The following is a 21,703-nucleotide window of genomic DNA, read 5'->3' as shown; positions in this document are numbered from 1 at the left end:
TCACTTTTTCCTAATAAAATTTTCCTTCTAATGGTCGATGGAATTTATAGTTTGATTATTGATTACTGAACTAGCAATTCTAATTGAGTACAACCTTCAATGCATTGATATACATTTTTTTCATAGCAAAAATGCTAGTGTAGGGTCTATTTGTTTTGGGTACTTTCATTTAATGCATTGATATTCAATTTTTATTTGTAAACTCATCAAAAAATTGTTATCACAAATATATAAAATGAATCTGATGCCTAAATTTGCTGGGAAAAAAAAACTTGAAAATTAACTTTTAAAGAAAAAAGTGTAAACCGCAAACCGCCCGCAACCGCCCGCACATTTGCAAACCCTATCCGCACAAACCGCAAACCGCACTGCGGGCGGTTACGGGTTGACTTTTTCCCAAACCGCATAAATGCGGACGGGTTAAAACCGAACCGCAAACCGCACAAAACCGATCCGCGAACACCCCTAGTAGCCAGCCTTCATGTTAAAGATTCAGAGCCAGCCTTCATGTGTGTTCAGTTACCGTTGAAAAGTATATGAGTCCTATATATGAGTTCTGTTGTTACTTTTATAGAAGCAATTTTTTTTTTTTTTTTTAAATGCTCCCTTTGTTTCATCAAAATATTTTTGAATCACAAAATATATAAAATTACTACAAAAATACAAAAATTTATTTTTGAACCACATTGTCCTAACAATAGAATAATAAGCACACAATAGATTTGATTGGGATTTCCTCCTCCCTCACTTTTCAAGGACAAAATAAGTCCCCATAGAGAGAGAGACAGAGAGAGAGCTTCTGCTCCCCTTCTGACCATAGAACAACACCCCCATAATCACTTAAATATTTGATCCCAAAAGTCACCAAATGAACAACACTCCCATAATCACTTAAATATTTTCTCCCCAAGTCACCAACTCCTTATAAATGTTCGCAAGTATACAACTCTTTACAAATGTTCATAACTATACATGCCAAGATGCTCGCAACATTGTGAGTTGTAGGCGATTTCAGTGATCAAATTTTTCAGCGAGCATATCTTTTTCTGACCATAGAGTCTCGAACTTTTCCTCAATCTGCCTAAGCAAGCATGTTCATTCGCTCGCATCAAAATATGCCATCAAATCATCCACATCAAACCAAACTAGCATCATCAAATTAGTGATCATTCATGTCTTTGTAGTATATTGGAGTATGAACTCTTGAATATCCATACATTTCTCAAAGACTAGACAATGAATTACCAAAAGCAAGTGTGAAATAAAGATGTTGAAACATATTCCATCCAAATAACAGTTAATAAAAATATAACTCTGGATGCTATGGATGCATAACAACAATCCATGATATACATAATGAAGTTTTCAACCTGTGAGCACCATACATTGGACATATCCAAACAGTTGAACTTAAAACACACAAACATTTTCCACCAAGGTTAAGAGGACAAGCTGAACATAGATTCAAAATACATGTAGGACTACTTACGAGACCCTATAGTTTTCTACTTTCAAATACAGCAACAGCTGGTACCTCAGGAACAATCTGCTCCCTACCGCTGGTATTTAAAAACCATGGATCTTGATATGTTCCTTCTTCACAATGCCCGCCTGTTGGAAACAACATTTTAGGAAACCCAACAAACTAAAAGATATGATATGATATGCTATGTTACATGGACTCGGTTACGAGTATAGGTGAAGGCACATGTCCAAGAGTAAGACTATCGTAAACTAGAATTTCAAGTTGATGTCATGAACATTTATATATTTTACATATTGTATAATATTCCTATATAAGATGATGTAATTTAGAAAAATATACATGAAATTAATTAAAAAAATTTTTTTTAAAAAAAATGAAATTTAATCTCCCTTGTATGTGAGAGACAAATGTCTAAATTAGGTTCAAACATCATATAAAATTATAAGATTCAAATGCCTAAATTAGGTATGGATGTCGGACAGATATCCCACACCCTTACCCCCATCATATCCAGTAGACACAGGTAATGTCGGAGAAATAGAAGAGTCTATGTAATACTAACGATATGTATAATTGTGAAGCATCTATGTAATACTAAGGATATGTATAATTGTGCGTTCATGAGAATTACCTGAACAAGAAAGGCCGAGACATTCTTTCGCTGATCACCTTGAAGTTGGATAACCTAAGTCCATTACATAATTATTGCAAAGTTAGTCATAAGACAACAAAATTAGCAGCGTTTGGAAGGAGGTTGTATCCTAATGGCATTCACCTGGCCCAGCTCTGGATCCTGGACAACGGTACCATTGCAGCAAAACTCCTTCTTAAGGTCCTTGAGTATCTTGTTATAGCTGAATTCCTTCTTCAACCCCTGGACAGTGGTCAGGCTTTTCCTACCATTACGCTGCTGTATACGGACATGAACATATTCCTTTGACCCAGCACCCGAGTCCTCAGCATTTGCCTCAGCGAATGGATCTGTTTACAACAAACAAAAAAACACCCTTCAGTTTAATTCCAATCATATCGGTGGCCAAAGATACATGCTCATTTCATTTCATTCATACTGGCGTAATGCATGCATATTGTCCTTGATAGAGCATAATAGCGAAAAAAGGTTCATGTAACCAATCGCAATTGATTAGGAAAAAAACTTGGCTTGGTACGGTTTATATTGCATAATTGTGCTCCACCCTAAGGTTAGCCTCTAAATAATCGTCTCATATACATAAGGACAATTTTCATTCCGACCAAGTATTAGGGAGAGATGCAGGGTGTTGAATGAGGAGCTTTTATGCCCAAATGTATCAATACTTAATAAATAATGCTGAAGTACAAACACAACAATAAGACAGGTGGAAACAGGGGCACCGGGGGGGGGGGGGGGGGGGGGGTGTCCCTGCCCTCCAACATTTTGAGCAAGCATAGGTTTTATAGTAGATAACTTGAAAAAAAATTATGGCACCAAGGCATTGGCCCCTCCTAGCTGTGACAAGTTTTAGTTGATATTTGGTCTTCTACTCTATCACCAATCATGGAACATCTTCCCCTGTTAACACCAGTATACACTGCAGGCTTCCAAAGGGATTAGGGCTTGTTTGCATAGGGAAGGCAACTTGGTGGGGAAGCTAAAAGAGATAATAAAACTTGTATATTAATTTTAAAAGGAAGAACATATTATTTGAAAGGGTGGAGACTCAGTTTATTCACTAATTAAGGTAGTGAAAAAAAAAAATTAAGGTATTACTTGGTTCACTAGAATGAAAGTGAAATAGAATCGAATATTCATTCATTAATTTTTTTTAAATGATCATTTAATAATTAATGATGACTTAATTTATAACATTTTTTATACCATTTTTCAATGAACCAAACGTGAAATACACATTCTAATGAAATAATCGTTATATTTTTATTCATTCTAGCTAATTAAACACTAACAAAGAGTTCATTAGTTATTTGAAAAGCTACTAATCAATAGTTAACAAAAAAAAAAGACAAAATGACAATTATAAAAATATAGAGATTTCAAAGAAAACATAGAAGAGATGCAAGAACAATAATGCTCTTTAGGTGGCCCCCCAATCTCGGAGTTCTGGCTCTGCCCCTGGGTGGAAAAATATTGGTTGAACAGATTTCATACAGAGAACTAGAGGTGTGATATCCCTGTTCCGTAATATGCTAATTGGTCCTTAAAATGAATATGATTATGTGTTTGATATGATTTTGTGTGCCATTCATGTGAAAATATGTGGTTTTGAATTTCTATCCGTTCACCATAGGAATATCTGCTTTGGAATTTAAATTGAAAGCCCTATCGGCCACAGAAACCGAAATTGATTGCGCCATTGTGATTAGCGTAAATTTTAGAGCCTACGGTGAAATTTAATTGAAAATTGATTCGGATCAAACTAATCAGATTGAATTTGATGAATTAGTGCTCAATTATTTTATATTAAAATAATGTGACCAAGGGAGCTCTTATTAAGGCCATTACACTCTCATTTTTGTTTCTTTTTGAGCTCAACATCTGAAATTATGCTCTAGAGAGAGAGGGGGCCGAATTTAATGAGAGAAGAGGCTCAAGGTAGAGATTTGCTAAGAAACTTGGTAATCTTGAAGCTACACTCAAGAATTAAGCATAAGTTTGACAGATAAAGCTCCTAGGTGAGTAATCAACCCTTAATTCATGAGTTTGAATTGTGAGTTTGTGAATTGAAGATTAAATGGTGGGTTAGATCATGAATTGAGTTGGTTTTGTTGAATTGGAGGTCATGGAACACATGCATGTAGGAAATTGCTAGGAATTTCCATGTTTGAGCATAAAGTGTGTAATCCATGTTGAATTGTGAATAAAGTCCATGCAATTGATCATCTCTTTACCAATTACGTTGAGAACAATGAGTATATCTCACATGCATGTACAATTTACAAGAATATGAGTTTGAATGTATGAGTTTGTTATGTTGGAAATGAGTTTGATGTGAATTGGGACATGCATGTGATTAATTTGTGAAATTGGACTTCATAATGATGTAATTTGGTGTTTGTACCATGTTAGTACATGTATATGTGAAGTTTGAACCATATTATGCAAGAAATGTTGGTTTGAATGTTGAATTTGAGCTCAAGAACCATTCTGGAAAATCCAGAAATTTTGATGTCCGCTCGAGCAGGAGAACCGCCGCTCAAGCGTAAAATACGAGCTCACAGTATTTTCTGCAGACATGCTGTCTGCTCGAGCGGGGAAGTTCACGCTTGAGCGGGAAGCCATGTAGTGAGGCCTTCAGCTCGAGTGCCCGACTTCACGCTCGAGCGTAAATTTGACATAGCTAGTACTTTTGCAGGCCTCATGGGTCCGCTCGAGCGGGGAAGTCCACGCTCGAGCGGGGATCCCTATTTCTGAAATTTTGTAATGATGTTCTGTGTTTCGTTTTCCGTTCTCTTTCACTTCTAAGTACTCTTAGGCATGCATTGAGCATTGTGAATGAATTAAAAGAATAAGAAAGAAGCCTAAAGAGGAATATGTGAATTAAGGAACGGATTAAATCGTTTGTAACCCATATGTGTTATGTGACGTGTAGGGTCAAGCTCCAGGGCAAATCAGCCAACCAATCACTGTGAGTAATATCTGAACAAAGATATCTGAAATATGTTGTTTGTCCAATTGCTTACTTCTATGTAAGTCTTATAAATGCAATAATTTGAATGGTGGACAATGTTTGTTACGCCAAATGAATAGGCCAGAGGCCAGTTTGTCATGAAAGTATAAATGGGCCATAGGCCAGTTTGACATGAAAGTATTAATGGGCCATAGGCCAGTTTGACATGAAAGTTTGAATGGGCCAAAGGCCAGTTTGACACGAAAGTATGAATAGGCTACAGGCCAGTTTGATATGAACGTCTGAATGGGCCAAAGGCTAGTCCGACATGAATGATAGAATGAATGGGCCAAAGGCCAGTTCGATCTGAATGAAAGAATGGATGGGCCAAAGGCCAGTTTGATCTGAATAAAAGATAAATGGGCCAAAGGCCAGTATGACACGAACGAATTGGGCCCGAGGCCGTATGATGTGTTCGGAACCGCAGTCACTTGACCTAAATTTGTATTTATATATGCTAAGAGAAATACGAATTGGGCCCAAGGCGGTTTGAAGCATGTTGTTCTACATACCGTCTGTATGACTTCTTTATTTGATATTATTCACTAGGCTTTCGCTCATGGTCATTCATGTGTTTGTAGATGAGCCAAGAGAGGTCCAAACCCAGCCTCAGTGAAGTTTGTGTGGAACAACCAAGATTTTGAAGAGTCAGCCTTACATCTCACGCAGGAGACTCGTCTTCGCCCTTTTGCTATCTTTTTATTTTGTCATGTTAGCGAGGATTTTGGTTTATGTTGTATATAGTTTCGATTGGCTGACCTAGACTTGAATAATCCTGTATGCACAGAGTTTTGTATTGTACATATTTTGATGTGAGTTATTAATACGTGTATGTGTGGTTTGTTATGATGTGCCATGTAAACACAGCTCTATGGACAAAGTTTTAAATTTTGCTTCTGTTTGGCCCCTTTACTCTGATGAGTTATGTCTGGTTTGATTTGAGGCTGTAAGTAATCTCAAGATTACTAACCGGTTATGTCCTTAACCCATGGGGGCGGGTTCAGGTCATGGCAGAGTGGTATCAAAGCACAAGTTGATAACTCACACACTTGTCCAAAAGAGCAATAAGCATCTAGAAAAGATCTAGGATGCATTCATGTGATAAGTATGAATTTGGAAGCATTGAGAACATGTGATTATATGAGATATGAATTGTTGCACTAATGTGTACAACAAGTTTGTTTTATTATAATCCACATACGTGAACATATGAATCATGAAAAGTTGCTTATGTGCATTCGATTCTGCAAATGGGTGTTTATGTGGAATATGAATATGGTTTAAGTGTATAATTACTTAGTAAGTGTTCAGCACGCGATATGTGGTAAGTATGCAATCATTTGTCACGTATCTGATTAATTGTCTTGGCAATATGTAAAATGAGAATATAATGATGTGCCTATGTGTATCCATTTTTATTTCTGTATTGGGCATTCCTTATTTGGCATGGCTTAATAAGAGTTTGTGTAGATCATGGATAAAGTAAGGGCATCCAAGTTGGCAGACTCTTTCACAGCCCGACTTGATAGACTGGAAAGAATAGTACAAGAAATGGCAGAGACATTGAGACAACAACATCAGTTGCCGCTACGGTAAGAACCTTTGCCCCCACCAGTGCAAGAGCACCAAGTGAATGTGTTGGAAGTCACAAAATATGTTGAGGTGCTAGACCGAACACTGATGACCAAAGCTAACATGAACCGATCTTCTGAATGGAAAAACAAGAGACAAGGTTTTTTCCCAAAGAAGAGGTCATTTAAAAAGCAAAATACTGGACCATCGCGCACTTCAAACTCTACAAGGAATACAGCACCGACGTGTAATGAATGTGGTAAGAAACACCGAGGAGTTTGTTACCGAATTTCTGGGGCTTGTTACAGGTGTGGCGGAATGGACCATATGGTAAGGAACTGTCCCCGAACTGAACAAAATGTGAATAAATCTTTTGCCTCAGCTAGATTCGTACCAATGGTAGGAATTGCTAATCAGGATAGAGTAATTACACTCATCTCAGAAAGCGCTCAAAATACTGCGACCATTATCCCGGGAATCTATACTGTTTATAAACGAATGCTTATGTGTTGATTGATTCTGAATTAGTGCATGTGTACATCTTTGCTTGGGATATTAATTGATTCGGATCGGCATATTCTTTCATATTTGCTGCATGTGTATCTAGATTGGTTAGACCCACAAGATCGAGACCGTATTCATTGAATGTATATGCTTCATTTGGGAAATTGTGAAATACGTATTGGGATATTGATTGACTCTGTAGATGCACGTATACATCTAAACCTATGCTCAGGGTGATTTGTTATATTATTGTCTTCAATGACTAAACCATTGGAATTATGACTCTGTGATTGTGTGACTGAGTTGAGCACCCCAAATAACGAACTCTATATATTGTGAGATCACGTGTCTTGATTGGTAGAAAATTGACTGGACTATGTGATTGTATTAAGCTTGACTCGTAAATCTATGCTTTTGTGACTGATTTGGAACTTTTGCGTAACAAATCCTATACTATGTGCAGCCGAGGAACTTTGTTTAATGTGTTACTGTGCGCCACGTACTTGCATATAAGACTCATTTGGGAACTGTTATATTGATTATGACACACACCACCTGTTATGAACAACTGCATGCATATGCAACTACACCTGAACTTATGTGGACAATGCCATATTGTACATGACCTGAATTACTTTGATATGAACAATTGTGATGAATGACTCTGATATGACTTTGAGAACAGATGAACTTAGGACAGTTGTGAAACTATCGACTATGTACCTAAGCAAACGAAGTATGTCTTACAGAACCAAAGGTACCCTATTTGAGAAAACTTTTGTCTCATTCGACCTGATAGAACTTTTGTTTGATTTGGTCCGATAGAACCCTCATTTGATATAATTTGATAGGACCTTGATTGATTTAATTCAATGAAGCACGGACACGTCCCTGAGGCTTGCGTATTAGTGTCGGACACGTGTCGGACATGGACACGCGTACGACACGCTGTTGACACGTGTCCGACACTCTCCCCTGCGTGTTCCCCTTTTTTCAGAATTTTTCAGAGTCGGACACGAGGTTAGACACGCGAGGACACGATTCAGACACGCAGGTGGGCGGATCGAAGAAGCCCTAGAACTGTTGGAGAGGAGAAAGAGAGAGAGCCAGAGACAGAGACAGATCGAGGGAAGAGAGAGAGAGAGGGAGATAGGTCGAGGGAAGACAGAGACAGATTGAGGACAGAGAGAAGAAACCCTAACCTGTTCGTCTTCCTCGTCTCCCTCTCTGCGCCTCGATCGACCATCGATCGCCCTCGTTTGACCCTCGTTTGACCATCGATCAACCATCGACCTCGTCTCCCTCTCTGCGCATCGTTTGACCCTCTCTGCTCTCTCTCTCTCTCTCTCGCTAAAATTTTCGACGCAACGATAGCTATATACGTTATATACTAACAATATATATACATATATATATATTTATATACTAATAATAAATTATATACTAATAATAAATAATATAAATAAATAAATAATATAACCCCTAACCTTTCTTTTGGTCTTAAATAATATAAATAAATACAAATAATATATTTATTTTTTAATTTTACATATAATAAATAAAATTAGTATATATATTTTTTAATTTTGCATATAATAAATAAAATAAATAAATAAAAATAAATACAAAAAGTATATATTTTTTAATTTTACATATAATATATAAATAAAATTATATATATTAAACGTGTCCCCAACGTGTCGTGTCCCTCAGTTTTTGAAAAATTGTGTGTCCGCGTGTCCGTGTCGTGTCCGTGTCCGTGCTACTTAGATTTAATTTGACAAGATTTTTGCCTGGATTGATTTGATAAGACCCTTTATCTGATTTGATTTGTTAAGAGGAATTACGAATTTCCTATGAATGAATAACCAGATTATTCTTGGCAAGGAAACTGATAGACCCAAAATTTGAATCCGTTTAGAATACTTGACTTATTTGAGAGACCTAATGTGGGCTATCAACAGATTGATCTAACCATGAACACCATTGAGAACCGACCTTCAACTATTGGGGACATATGTGTTATAAATGAACTGAATTATGCAAATCCAGTGATTGGATGTTTAGGGAATGACTGCTTCTGTGTTACCGAATTCTTACCTATTTAACGCTATAGGAATCGATAGCGGCAAATCGATTTGATTATAAACAATACTGAACATTTATCTTTAACTGGTCGAAATATGTTTTGTCTTGAATGGGAGAATAATTGCTTTAGTGTTATCGGATGTTGGGAAATTTTGTTACGGTAATTGTTAACCGCGAACAGCCTTGATTGTGAACACTATTGGGAATAGAAAACCTCGACTATTCGAAAATGTGTGAATTTAGTACGCCTTGTGAATAACCGCTCAGTGCCATTGTATTCCGTAATTGGGGCTCTGAGGATGTGTAAATTGTGCTTGACATGTGATTGACTCCTTTGATATTGTCTTTGACATCATGGGGATTTATATATGAATTGCCTTATGCTTTTGACGACTATCAGATGATGTGGAAAGACTCGATAGAACAGAGGATTGAATATTGAACTGAATTGTAAACTGTAAACTGTTGAATGAATTGAGAACAAGTGTATTGTGTTAGAAATTGATTGCTTCAATGTTATTGTACTTTACAATCAGTATTATGGGGATATGTGGACTATGTGCATTGTATGGGTAATTGCTTCGATGCTACCTTTGTTGATTCGGGAATCAGTATCTGGATCCACTTTATATTCCTGAAGACTTTTGATTGACCTTGAATAACTTTGATAAGTCACTGAACTAAATGCCGAATTAGATTGTGAATTGTGGAACTATTCGAGAATGAATTGAACTTCTGTGACGAGGAAATCGTTGAATTTGTGTCCAAATGTTTTCGGTGTCAACAAGTCGAAGTTGAACATCAAATATAGACAGGACTACTTTGACCTCTCTCCATTTCGGAATGGAAATAGAAATATGTGACTACGAATTTCATTGTGGGGCTGGCTTGGACACCCATGGTATAAGTCCCGTTCGGGTTATTGTATATAGGATTACTAAGTTTGCTCATCTCCTCCCTGTGAAATTTTCGTATGATGCTTATAGACTGGCCACTGGTTACATCGATAAGATCGCTCATTTGCATGGGGTCCTAGTATCTATTGTTTTAGACAGGAATCCTAAAATGTGTTTGAATTCTGACAAGCCTTCAAGAGGCAATGGGAACTGAATTGTGATTTAGTGCTGCTTTCCATCCGCAAATTGATGCATAATCATAAAGAACTTTTTAGATTTTGGGAGAAATGCTCCAAACATGTGCATTAAAATTTTCAGGGAAGTTGGAAAATCTATCCATCGTTGGCAGACTCTGCTTACAACAACAACTTACACTGTAGTTTTGGTGTGACACCATACAAGCCTTGTATGGAAGAAAAGGTAAGTCTCTGATTGATTGAGAGCTGAGTGTTACTTGATTTTGAGACTAAGCAAATAACTATCAAAAGGATTGGAACCTTTGAATAAAAAGTATCCCGAATTGTTTCCCGACGAAGGTAAAATAAGTTTGGAGGACCAAACTTCCTAAAGGGGGGGAAGATTGTGATATCCCTGTTCCGTAATATGCTAATTGGTCCTTAATATGAATATGATTATGTGTTTGATATGATTTTGTGTGCCATTCATATGAAAATATGTGGTTTTGAATTTCTATCTGTTCATCGTAGGAATATCTGTTTGATTATCTGCTTTGGAATTTAAATTGAAGGCCCTATCGGCCACAAAAACCGAAATTGATTGCGTCATTGTGATTAGCGTAAATTTTAGAGCCTACGGTGAAATTTAATTGAAAATTGATACGGATCAAATTAATCAGATTGAATTTGATGAATTAGTGCTCAATTATTTTATATTAAAATAATGTGACCAAGGGAGCTCTTATTAAGGCCATTACACTCTCATTTTTGTTTCTTTTTGAGCTCAACATCTGAAATTATGCTCTAGAGAGAGAGAGGGGGCCGAATTTAGTGAGAGAAGAGGCTCAAGGTAGAGATTTGCTAAGGAACTTGGTAATCTTGAAGCTACACTCAAGAATTAAGCATAAGTTTGGAAGATAAAGCTCCTAGGTGAGTACTCAACCCTTAATTCATGAGTTTGAATTGTGAGTTTGTGAATTGAAGATTAAATGGTGGGTTAGATCATGAATTGAGTTGGTTTTGTTGAGTTGGAGGTCATGGAACACATGCATGTAGGAAATTGCTAGGAATTTCCATGTTTGAGCATAAAGTGTGTAATCCATGTTGAATTGTGAATGAAGTCCATGTAATTGATCATCTCTTTACCAATTAAGTTGAGAACAATGAGTATATCTCACATGCATGTACAATTTATAAGAATATGAGTTTGAATGTATGAGTTTATTATGTTGGAAATGAGTTTGATGTGAATTGGGACATGCATGTGATTAATTTGTGAAATTGGACTTCATAATGATGTATATTTGGTGTTTGTACCATGTTAGTACATGTATATGTAAAGTTTGAGCCATATTATATAAGAAATGTTGGTTTGAATGTTGAATTTGAGCTCAAGAACCATTCTGGAAAATCCAGAAATTTTGATGTCCACTCGAGCGGGAGAACCGCCGCTCGAGCGTAAAATAGGAGCTCCTAGTATTTTCTGCAGACATGCTGTCCGCTCGAGCAGGGAAGTTCACGCTCGAGCGAGGAGCCATGTAGTGAGGCCTTCAGCTCGAGCGCCTGACTTCACGCTCGAGTGTAAATTTGACATAGCTAGTACTTTCGCAGGCCTCATGGGTCCGCTCGAGCAAGGAAATCCACGCTCGAGCGGGGATCCCCATTTCTGAAATTTTTTAATGATGTTATGTGTTTCGTTTTCCGTTCGTTTTCACTTCTAAGTACTCTTAGGCATGCATTGAGCATTGTGAATGAATTAAAAGAATAAGAAAGAAGCCTAAAGAGGAATATGTGAATTAAGGAACGGATTAAATTGTTTGTGACCCATATGTGTTATGTGACGTGTAGGGTCAAGCTCCAGGGCAAATCAACCAATCAATCACTGTGAGTAATAGTTGAACAAAGATATCTGAAATATGTTATTTGTCCAATTGCTTACTTCTATGTAAGTCTTATAAGTGTGATAATTTGAATGGTGGACAGTGTTTGCTACGCCAAATGAATGGGCCAGATGCCAATTTGACATGAAAGTATAAATGGGCCATAGGCCAATTTGACATGAATGAAAGTATAAATGGGCCATAGGCCAGTTTGACATGAAAGTATAAATGGGCATAGGCCAGTTTGACATGAAAGTATGAATAGGCCATAGGCCAGTTTGACATGAAAGTTTGAATGGGCCAAAGGCCAGCTTGACACGAAAGTATGAATGGGCCACAGGCCAGTTTGATATGAAAGTCTGAATGGGCCAAAGGCCAGTTTGATCTGAATGAAAGAATGGATGGACTAAAGGCCAATTTGATCTGAATAAAAGATAAATGGGCCAAAGGCCAGTATGACACAAACGAATTGGGCCTGAGGCCGTATGATGTGTTTGGAACCGCAGTCACTTGACCTAAATTTGTATTTATATATGCTAAGAGAAATACAAATTGGGCCCAAGGCCGTTTGAAGCATGTTGTCCTACATACCGTCTGTATAACTTCTTTATTTGATATTATTCACTGGGTTTTCGCTCACGCTCATTCATGTGTTTGTAGGTGAGCTAAGAGAGGTCAAAACCCAGCCTCAGTGAAGTTTGTGTGGAACAACCAAGGTTTTGAAGAGTCAGCCTTACGTCTCACGCACGAGACTCGTCTTCGCCCTTTTGCTATCTTTTTATTTTGTCATGTTAGCGAGGACTTTGGTTTATGTTGTATATAGTTTTGATTGACTGACCTAAACTTGAATGATCCTGTATGTACAGAGTTTCGTATTGTACATATTTTGATGTGAGTTATTAATACGTGTATGTGTGGTTTGTTATGATGTGCCATGTAAGCACAACTCTATGGACAAAGTTTTAAATTTTGCTTCCGTTTGGCCCCTTTACTCTGATGAGTTATGTCTGGTTTGATTTAAGGCCATAGGTAATCTCAAGATTACTAGCCGGTTATGTCCTTAACCCATGGGGGCGGGTTTGGGTCATGACAAGAGGCATGTTTGATTAATAGTATTATAGCATAGGATTGGGATTGTTAGTCTAATCCTAACAATCCCAATCCTATGTTTGATTGCAAATTTTATTAACTGGATTACATGTACGGCGGACATTCAATCTGACAAAATTGACAAATGTTTAATATTGGGAGGGGCTGGAGATCATAATTTCAAGTATGAAAGAAGAAAAATAAAATGAACATATAATAAATTGTTATCTCACTAATTTTATTGGATAACTAATCCTACAGTAGTTCTTGGGATGATAAATCCTTTCACCATTAATCATGTTAATCAAGCAAGGCCCAGAAGAAGTGCAAGCGATTTATACACAAGGACTACATTTTGCCCCAGAGACAAACAATATGTACATGCCGACACTGGTATTAAATGAAAAACTGAAATAAAGCACATACCGAAGGTTGTTGGGACCTGGATGTCGAGCTCAGACATGAACCTTGGCTGCTAGAATTGAACGGACCAAACGCCGAGCACTGAAACACAGATTAAATAACCATCAACATCTTACCAAACCAGAAAGAATCTAAAACCTACAAAGATGAAGTGAAGCCAACTAGCCATAATATATATATATTTTTTGATAAATGCCAACTAGCCATAATATGAATTACTTTGAATCAAATAAGATTAATACTTACTGATTGAAGGACAAGAGAATTTTTTTTTTTTTTTGGGGGGGGGGGGGGGATAAGAATCAATTATGGGTTATGGGTCTTCCAATATCGAGGATCATAAATCACAATTTAAATTCTACATAATACAACAAGATTTACATAGGCAATTCTAGGTATTGAAATTTTTTCTAAATTCACCAAAAATTGTGGCTTTATGAATCTTCTTATCTGCCACAAATAATTTCAAATGCATATATAGATACAAACAAATTGTTTCTTCTTCTCAGGCTATACACAAATTGTATATATACATAAAATATTACTAAAAGGGGTACAAAAATTCATTCACAATAGTAATACCATAAGCATGGAAGCAAAAGCATGATAAATACATAAATTAGATTGCAAAAAGTAACTATATCAAATTCCCACCTCATCATCAACCCAATGATTCACAAGAAATTTTTTTTATATCATTTCCCAGACAAAGGCACATTACAACTAATTTTAACCTATATGTCAATAATCAAAAAAAAAAAAAAAAAAAACCAAACCCACAAAAATTCGCAATCTAACACAAGAATTACCAAAATCAAGCCACAAAATCGAAGACACCTTGGGTATATATACACATGTATGTCAATGTAGAGAAAAATTGACTACCTGATCTGAAAAGTTATGGTTTCGAACAGGTTGAGGAAGAAATCGAAGATGGAGCCGAGCGAATCAGAAGAACGAAGCTTCCAGAGAGAGAGAGGGAGAGAGGGGTTTAGGAATTGGTATAAGATAAAAAGGTCGACAGAGAAAGTGGTTTTTGAGGATATACATGCCTGAGGAATGGTGGCCCGGGATTTATAGAGGTGAGCTCTTTTGGACCACACAATTATAGCACTTGCCAAACACACCCTAAGGTTAGGAATCTGAGGTGTTGCTGTTAAGGCTACTCTACTTTTTACTAATTTGGTGAATAGGGTAATCATCCATGGCTAAGAGCATCTCTATCAAGCCCATCAAATTCCATGTTTTAGCTATATTAAGAAAATTTACTAAACAAACACCTCATCAAACTAGTCTTTTCAATTATCAAATTTGTTGAGCCTCAAATCTTTTTAGCAAATAGCTAGTCATTAAACTTCAATAAATATATTTAAATAATAAAATATTAGACAAACATTACATAATTATTTTTATGAAATTTAATTTTGTTCACATATTTGATAAGTGTATGAATCAACCAACTTTTTTATTACTTGAACTAATGGGATATTTAAATGGTCAAGTGTATGAACAAAATAGTTTTTCTCATACAAAATTATAAGCAACTGAAAGACAAAGAATGAATTGAAAAAGAAAATTAGATTGAAGTGGATAAAAAATAGAGATGAAGTAATATTATTTATATTAGAAAAATATGACTATTAAAAAAAACACATTGAAAGAGTGTCGGTTTAAAAATATCTGACCAAAAGTTGAACTATTGAAAAATGGTAGTTTAAAAAATATAAATGTTAGAAAGAAAAAAATTAAAGAAATAATAAAATAAAAATATTTAAATAGAATAAAAAAAGAATAGAGAGTTTGTTGGAGAATGTATTTTAAAAAGTAATTAGCTAAAAGGCACTCGGTTAAGAAATCAAATTTTGAATTTTTTTAGTCTAAAGGTCCAGGCTCTGGTTTTCTTTGCCCATAAGGACAATCATATGTAAAATGACCAACATACCATTCGGTATAAGGACAAGCATATGTAAAATGACTAACATACCGTTCTGTATATAAACCATATACAACATTGTCCAAATCCTAAATACTCACACTCTTCTCTCACTCTCCTTTACCTCACACACGTCGACTCCGTCACTTTAATCACTCCCGCCATCACCACCACCACCACCACCTCAACCTCCACCTCCACCTCCACCTCCACTGCGACATTTGCGCTCGAACGAGCGTGTGCGTCTGAAAAACTTCTGAAGCTTTGTATTCTACGCTCGAGCGAGGCTTCTTGCCCTCGAGCGAGGTCACTTGTTGTGTCTGGTCGCTCGAGCGATAACTCTTTCGCTCGAGCGAAGACCGCGTATATCAGTTCGCAGCAGAGATATTTTACTTCACTTTTTTATTCCTTTTCATCCCAAAACCCTAATTCGACTCTCTATCTCTCATTAAAAATCCAAATTCACTCTACAAATCCCTTAGAATCTAAGAGTTTCTACTCTACTTTCTTTGAGAAAAAGGTATAGCATCTTATGGGCTTCCAATCCATCCGAGTAAAGCTTGACTTTGGGCATTTTCGAGATTCTCCTTCTTTCTCTTGAGCTCTACATTTGAGGTAGGGATATTCTACTCTTTAATATGGGTTTTAACCTAGGTGTTTGTCATTTTATATAAATGGTGGGATTTGGAAAGATTTGGGTGAAGTTAGGGTTTGGTTTTGAATTTTGAAAGAGAGGTTTTCTATATTTGGCTCCATATATGTATGTGAGGTCTTGATTAGGATGTTATATGGGAATAAATGGTGAGATTGGGTCTTGGGATTAATATTTGGAAAAAGGAGAAACTTGCCCTAATTTGTGTCAAAGAACTATTTTGTATAAATAATGAATTTGATGTGGGGAATGTGAAATTGGAAGGGTGTATAATTAAATGGTGTAGTTGGATTTGTTAAATCACTCACCTATGGAAATTTGATAAATTGTCTGTTGATGGATTGTATATCTGTTTAGAAATATCTATTTTGCGCTATCGGTGGAGGATATCAATGATTGTTGTAGAAACTGCATGAGGATTAGGTAAATTGAAGCTAATCAATTTAATTATGTCATTGAATATGACGGTTTGATTAAATCATTGAATATGTGACTTGGTTAGTCATTGTATATGACAACGCTTTTAAATACATTGTATATGTATCATTGTTTGGGATGAGATAGGGGATGTACTCCATTGTTTGGGAGGAGATAGGGGACGGACTCTATTGAAAATTAAGTTGGCCAGAGTGTCCAGGGTGAAAGTCTTGAAATCTTACATATATATATATGAGTGCCGATTCCCTCAGATGTGATTCCGTAAAATGGCAAGAAAATGGAAGTGTTTGAATAATGGTTGTTATTGAAGTGTTAATAAATGAGTTATAGTCTCATTTTGAATTGTTTAGATAACAATGAACTATATCAATGAGTTGCTTTGAATAAATGAATAGAAATGGACTGAGAAATAGATGTCGATATTGATTGGTCATGGAAAAGGTGTAAGTTGGTTTACAAGTATTGAACATTTATTTGATGTTGATATCTTAGTTAAATCTCATATGTTGTTTAGTATATCTCTATTGGGTTTTGGCTCACCCTACTTGGGAAACCATTTTCAGGTACAAGTGACATGTCGCCTCTAAGGACATAGCTTGGGAGGTTTAGGGGCTGAAGGCTCCGTTTTGTTGTTTCGTTTTGTGCTAAATGTTTATTCAAGCCGAGGGCTTTAAATATATAGAGCTAGGACTCTGTCTTTTCTTGTAACTAAGAGATATTTTGGAAAGATGTAAGCCTGTAAGGCGTTTATGTTGTTGTAATTAACTAGTGTTACATGCTGTAGTTTCAAAATGAATATATATGAAAGTATGATGCATGTAATCTCTTTTGTAATATAAACTCTAATGAATGAAAGTAATACATTTCCTATTATGTTTATGAATCTCTTGGGTTGGATTATCTTCTTTATTTTGAGTGCGTGACAACTTGGTATCAGAGCGTACTGGGTTTAAATACTTTGGATACGCGAGAAGTGGTTAGTACCACAATGGATTTGTCTCGCTTGTTAGAGACTTAACTATATGTTTAATGTGCTTATATGGTAACATGTCTATGTGATTATATGGGGATGGAATTTGTTTTCTAGGATGTTGATCGGGTCCATGGGTTTCTGGGAGTCCTGCACTGCCGTTTCTAATTGGAACTCTAGCGATGCCACGAGACGGTCATTATCCGGAAATGAAGTTCGCATGTGCTTATGTGATTATATGCATATGTGGAGTGAACTACAGTTGTCCATCGAATTAGGACGCGAGTAAGATAACTTCAGGACATTTGTAAATGTGCCAATCTCTTTTGCTACCTTTATTAGGATGTCAGGACAAGGTCGTGGTGGTAGGCGTGGTAGGCCTAGGAGGCATGAGATGCCTATTCTGGATAAAATTCCGGCATAGGAGGAAGGAGTTGGTCAGGCTAACGTGGCTGAGCTAGTAGGTCAACAGGCCATGGGTGCCTTAGCCCGTGAAATAGCCAGAGCATTGAGGGAATCCATGGACATTCTCAGGGCTGAGAATCAAGTCCAGGCCTAAGTAGCTGAAGCTGGGCCACCCTTTCTGAAGAGCGAGTTTTTCCGGTCGAATTCGGACAAGTAGTTGGAGCAGATAACGAAGACGTTTGAGATGCTTGGCATCGAAGACGGAGGTTTAAAAGTGACCTTGGCGTCCTTCCAGCTGAAGGGAGACGCGGGTCAGTGGTGGAAGTATGCACGGGGGCATATTGGAGGGACTTGGAAGGCCTTTGTTGATGCTTTCCAGGACAAGTATTTACTTGCTACAGTGAGGGAGAAGTTGAGGGATCAATTCTCCAAGTTGGTATAGTTAAATACACCAGTGGCTGAGTTTGAGGCCATCTTTACTAGCTTGTCTAGATTTGCACCAAAGTTGGTAGTAATTGAGGAGCGCTGATGTTTGGAGTTTGAGAAGAGATTGCGGACTGGACTTATGTTTAGAGTGGCTGGGTCCATGATTAAGGACTATGGGCGCCTTGTGGAGGCTGTAGCCCATCTCGAGACTATTATGCATACGGAAAAGGAGAGGATGAGGGGCTCCAGAAGGAATCAGAAAGGTCAGGGGGACAGTAAGAGGCAGAAGGGTTCTAACCCCCAACAGTCCCAGGGGGCACATTCGAGGTTTACCTTTCCAGTGTCGAGTTCAGGTTCTGGGAGTGGTGGTCAACGCGACATCACTTGTTTCAAATGTGGTCAGTTGGGCCACAAGTCTCCAGCTTGCCCTCAGAGGGGAGGAGGGCAGCGAGCAGCTTCATCTTCGATTCGTTCTCAGGGCCAGAGTCAGGGCAGAGGCCAATCGCTCACTTGTTATCAGTGTGGGCAGGCGGGGCACTTGAAGAGGTTTTGCCCACAGTTGAGGGGCACACCTGGTGTGTTTGGTTCAAGGCAGACATAGAGTCACTAGCCAGCGTAGACAACCCATGCCTTGAGGGCCAATTAGGGAGCCTCTTCGGCTCAGTCAGTACAGTAGTTTTATGCTCCGAGGGGTGAACAGGTAGATCAGAGACCTACGGGACGTGTGTATGCTGTTACCGCTCCAGATCTTGTACCAACTCCATCTGTTGTGAGAGGTACCTTTTTGTTTTGTAACTCGGTTGCTAATGTGTTGATTGATACGGGTGTATCCTATTCATTTATTTTGTCTGCATTTGCATCTATTTTGGGGTTGGAGTTGGTGCAGTTAGCATCTCCTATTTGTGTTGTGTCACCTATTGGGGGTGAGATGTTTTGAAACACGGGTGTTGGGGCTGCGATATAGAGGTCGTCGATCGAAGGCTTCCTTTTTCTTTTGTATTGATGGATATAACTGGTTTTTATGTTATTTTGGATATGGACTGGTTATCGTCATGCCGGGCTGTTATAGATTGCTACCGTCAGAGGGTTACTGTATGTACCTTGAGCGGTGATTGCTTTTATTTCTTGGGAGACCGGGTAGATAGAGTCTTATCACCGGTGTATGATCCACATGGACGGAGTGAACTTAGTTGCCTTCTTGCTAGCTTTTCGAGTAGTGAGTATGATGAAGTGCGAGTTGAGTTGCCAAGAGTGGTTTGTGAGTACTCGAATGTCTTTCCCGAGGATCTTATTAGTTTACCACCTCACCAAGAGATCGAGTTCTCTATTGATTTAGTGCCTGGCACGACACCGATTTCCATGGCACTGTATCGTTTTGCACCAGCTGAGTTGAGTGAGTTGAAGATTCAGCTCCAGGAACTACTAGATAAGGGCTTTATTCACCCCAGTACTTCACCTTGGGGAGCACCGACCCTCTTTGTTAAAAAGAAAGATGAAGCCTTGCGACTTTGTATTAATTACCGAAAGTTGAACCAAGTTACAATTAAAAACAAGTATCAATGCCTCGTATAGATGACCTGTTTGATCAGTTGAAAGGGTCTCGTTGTTTCTCCAAGATAGATCCAAGATCAGGTTACCAGCAATTAAGGGTTAGGGAGGAGGATGTCCCGAAGACGGCATTCTGTACGCGGTATAAGCATTATGAGTTTCTGGTGATACCTTTTGGGCTAACCAATGCACCAGCTGTGTTTATGGACATGATGAACCAAATCTTCCGAGAGTTCTTAGATCGTTTTGTGGTCGTTTTCGTGGATGACATCTTGATTTACTTACCCTTTGAAGAGGAGCACGAGGAACACTTGCGAGTGGTGCTTGAGTTGCTTAGAGCCCATAAACTGTATGTTAAGTTTGGGAAATGTGAGTTTTGGCTAAAAGAAGTTAAGTTCTTAGGCCATGTGGTATTCGGGGAAAGAGTGACTGTAGATTCATCCAAAATTGAGGTAGTGCAGGATTGGGCACAACCTAAGAATGTTTTCAAGATCTGTAGTTTCTTGGGATTGGGCGAGTATTACCGTCGGTTTATGAAAGATTTCTCTAGATTAGTTTTGCCTTTGACTAAATTGACGAGGAAATGGGTCAAATTTGTGTGGAGTGAGACTTGTCACGCCCTCAAAATAACAACATTAAATCCATCAACATAGACGTGTATTGATATATAAAAGCTTCACATTTTACTATTCATCAGAGTTCCATTACCAAAAGGTATTACATGTTAACAACAAAAGCAAATACCCTACGGGCTTACAGCTTTCCAAGTTAACACTTGGTTACAAAAAAAAAAAAGAGTACTAACTTAATTACATATTAAGCCCTTGGCTTGAATTTACATGTAATACATCAAAAAAAATAAGAAAACAAAAGTATGCCCGCCTCTAGCCTCCAAAGCTACGTCCTTGGAGGTGGCATGCTACCTGTACCTGAAAATGATATTCCCATATAGGGTGAGCCACAGCCCAGTAGAAGTACACTAAACCAAATATGAACAATGACTAAAAGATTAGCAATTGATAGATGGCCAACACTGATACTTTCCCTTATCACACTTTACAGTTTCATGACATACAAGTCCATGTTACAATCCATTTTCCAATTCTGTTCAATTCTCAATTTACAACCATGGCTCAGAACCTGGCCAAACAACTCATATGAGGCAATAACTCATATTAAGCACTTTCCCATTTCATAATAGATAAGCATACTAGCTATATCACACACCAACAGATAAGCATACAAGCTATATCATCACTTCCATAGATATGCATAAGAGCACTATCACACTTCCAAAGACAAGCATATGAGCTCTGTCAACACATTAATAGATAAGCATATGAGCTCTATCTATGGAGTCCATCCCCTATCTCCTCCCAACAACATCCGGTTTAGAGGTCCATCCCCTATCTTCCCCTAAATCGTGGAGTACATCCCCTATCTCCTCCAACACAACACAATGTATATAAACAATAATTATACATATCATCACACAACACATAAATTTAATGTATTCTTTCAACCGTCATACACAATGACACGCTCCAGTGAT

At 37.7% G+C, this 21,703-nt stretch overlaps 1 protein-coding gene across 1 annotated transcript; it reads right to left on the bottom strand.

The window, feature by feature from the left end:
• Positions 1 to 1,297: 1,297 nt before the first annotated feature.
• Positions 1,298 to 15,286, bottom strand: LOC114322931 (protein translation factor SUI1 homolog). Its single transcript, XM_028270397.2, has 5 exons — positions 14,665 to 15,286; positions 13,783 to 13,860; positions 2,262 to 2,467; positions 2,118 to 2,171; positions 1,298 to 1,611 (listed from the first exon to the last, which is right to left on the bottom strand). The coding sequence occupies exons 2-5, from the start codon at positions 13,817 to 13,819 to the stop codon at positions 1,567 to 1,569; spliced, it is 342 nt and encodes a 113-aa protein (XP_028126198.1). The 5' UTR covers positions 13,820 to 13,860; positions 14,665 to 15,286; the 3' UTR covers positions 1,298 to 1,566.
• Between the last annotated feature and the right edge of the window lie 6,417 nt (positions 15,287 to 21,703).

This window comes from Camellia sinensis, chromosome 9, assembly GCF_055761805.1.
Source record: "Camellia sinensis isolate YWXY chromosome 9, ASM5576180v1, whole genome shotgun sequence".
NCBI lineage: Eukaryota > Viridiplantae > Streptophyta > Magnoliopsida > Ericales > Theaceae > Camellia > Camellia sinensis.
The sequence above is the reverse complement of the archived record's forward strand: the minus strand, read 5'-3'. Positions and strand labels throughout refer to the sequence as shown.

Excerpts from the sequence above, each read along its gene's own strand:
- LOC114322931 (XM_028270397.2), bottom strand. The coding sequence starts at position 13,819 with ATGTCTGAGCTCGACATCCAGGTCCCAACAACCTTCG. Across the intron at positions 2,468-13,782 it reads CCAGGTCCCAACAACCTTCG|ATCCATTCGCTGAGGCAAAT; the intron begins GTATGTGCTTTA and ends TGTTGTAAACAG. Across the intron at positions 2,172-2,261 it reads AGGATCCAGAGCTGGGCCAG|GTTATCCAACTTCAAGGTGA; the intron begins GTGAATGCCATT and ends TAATGGACTTAG.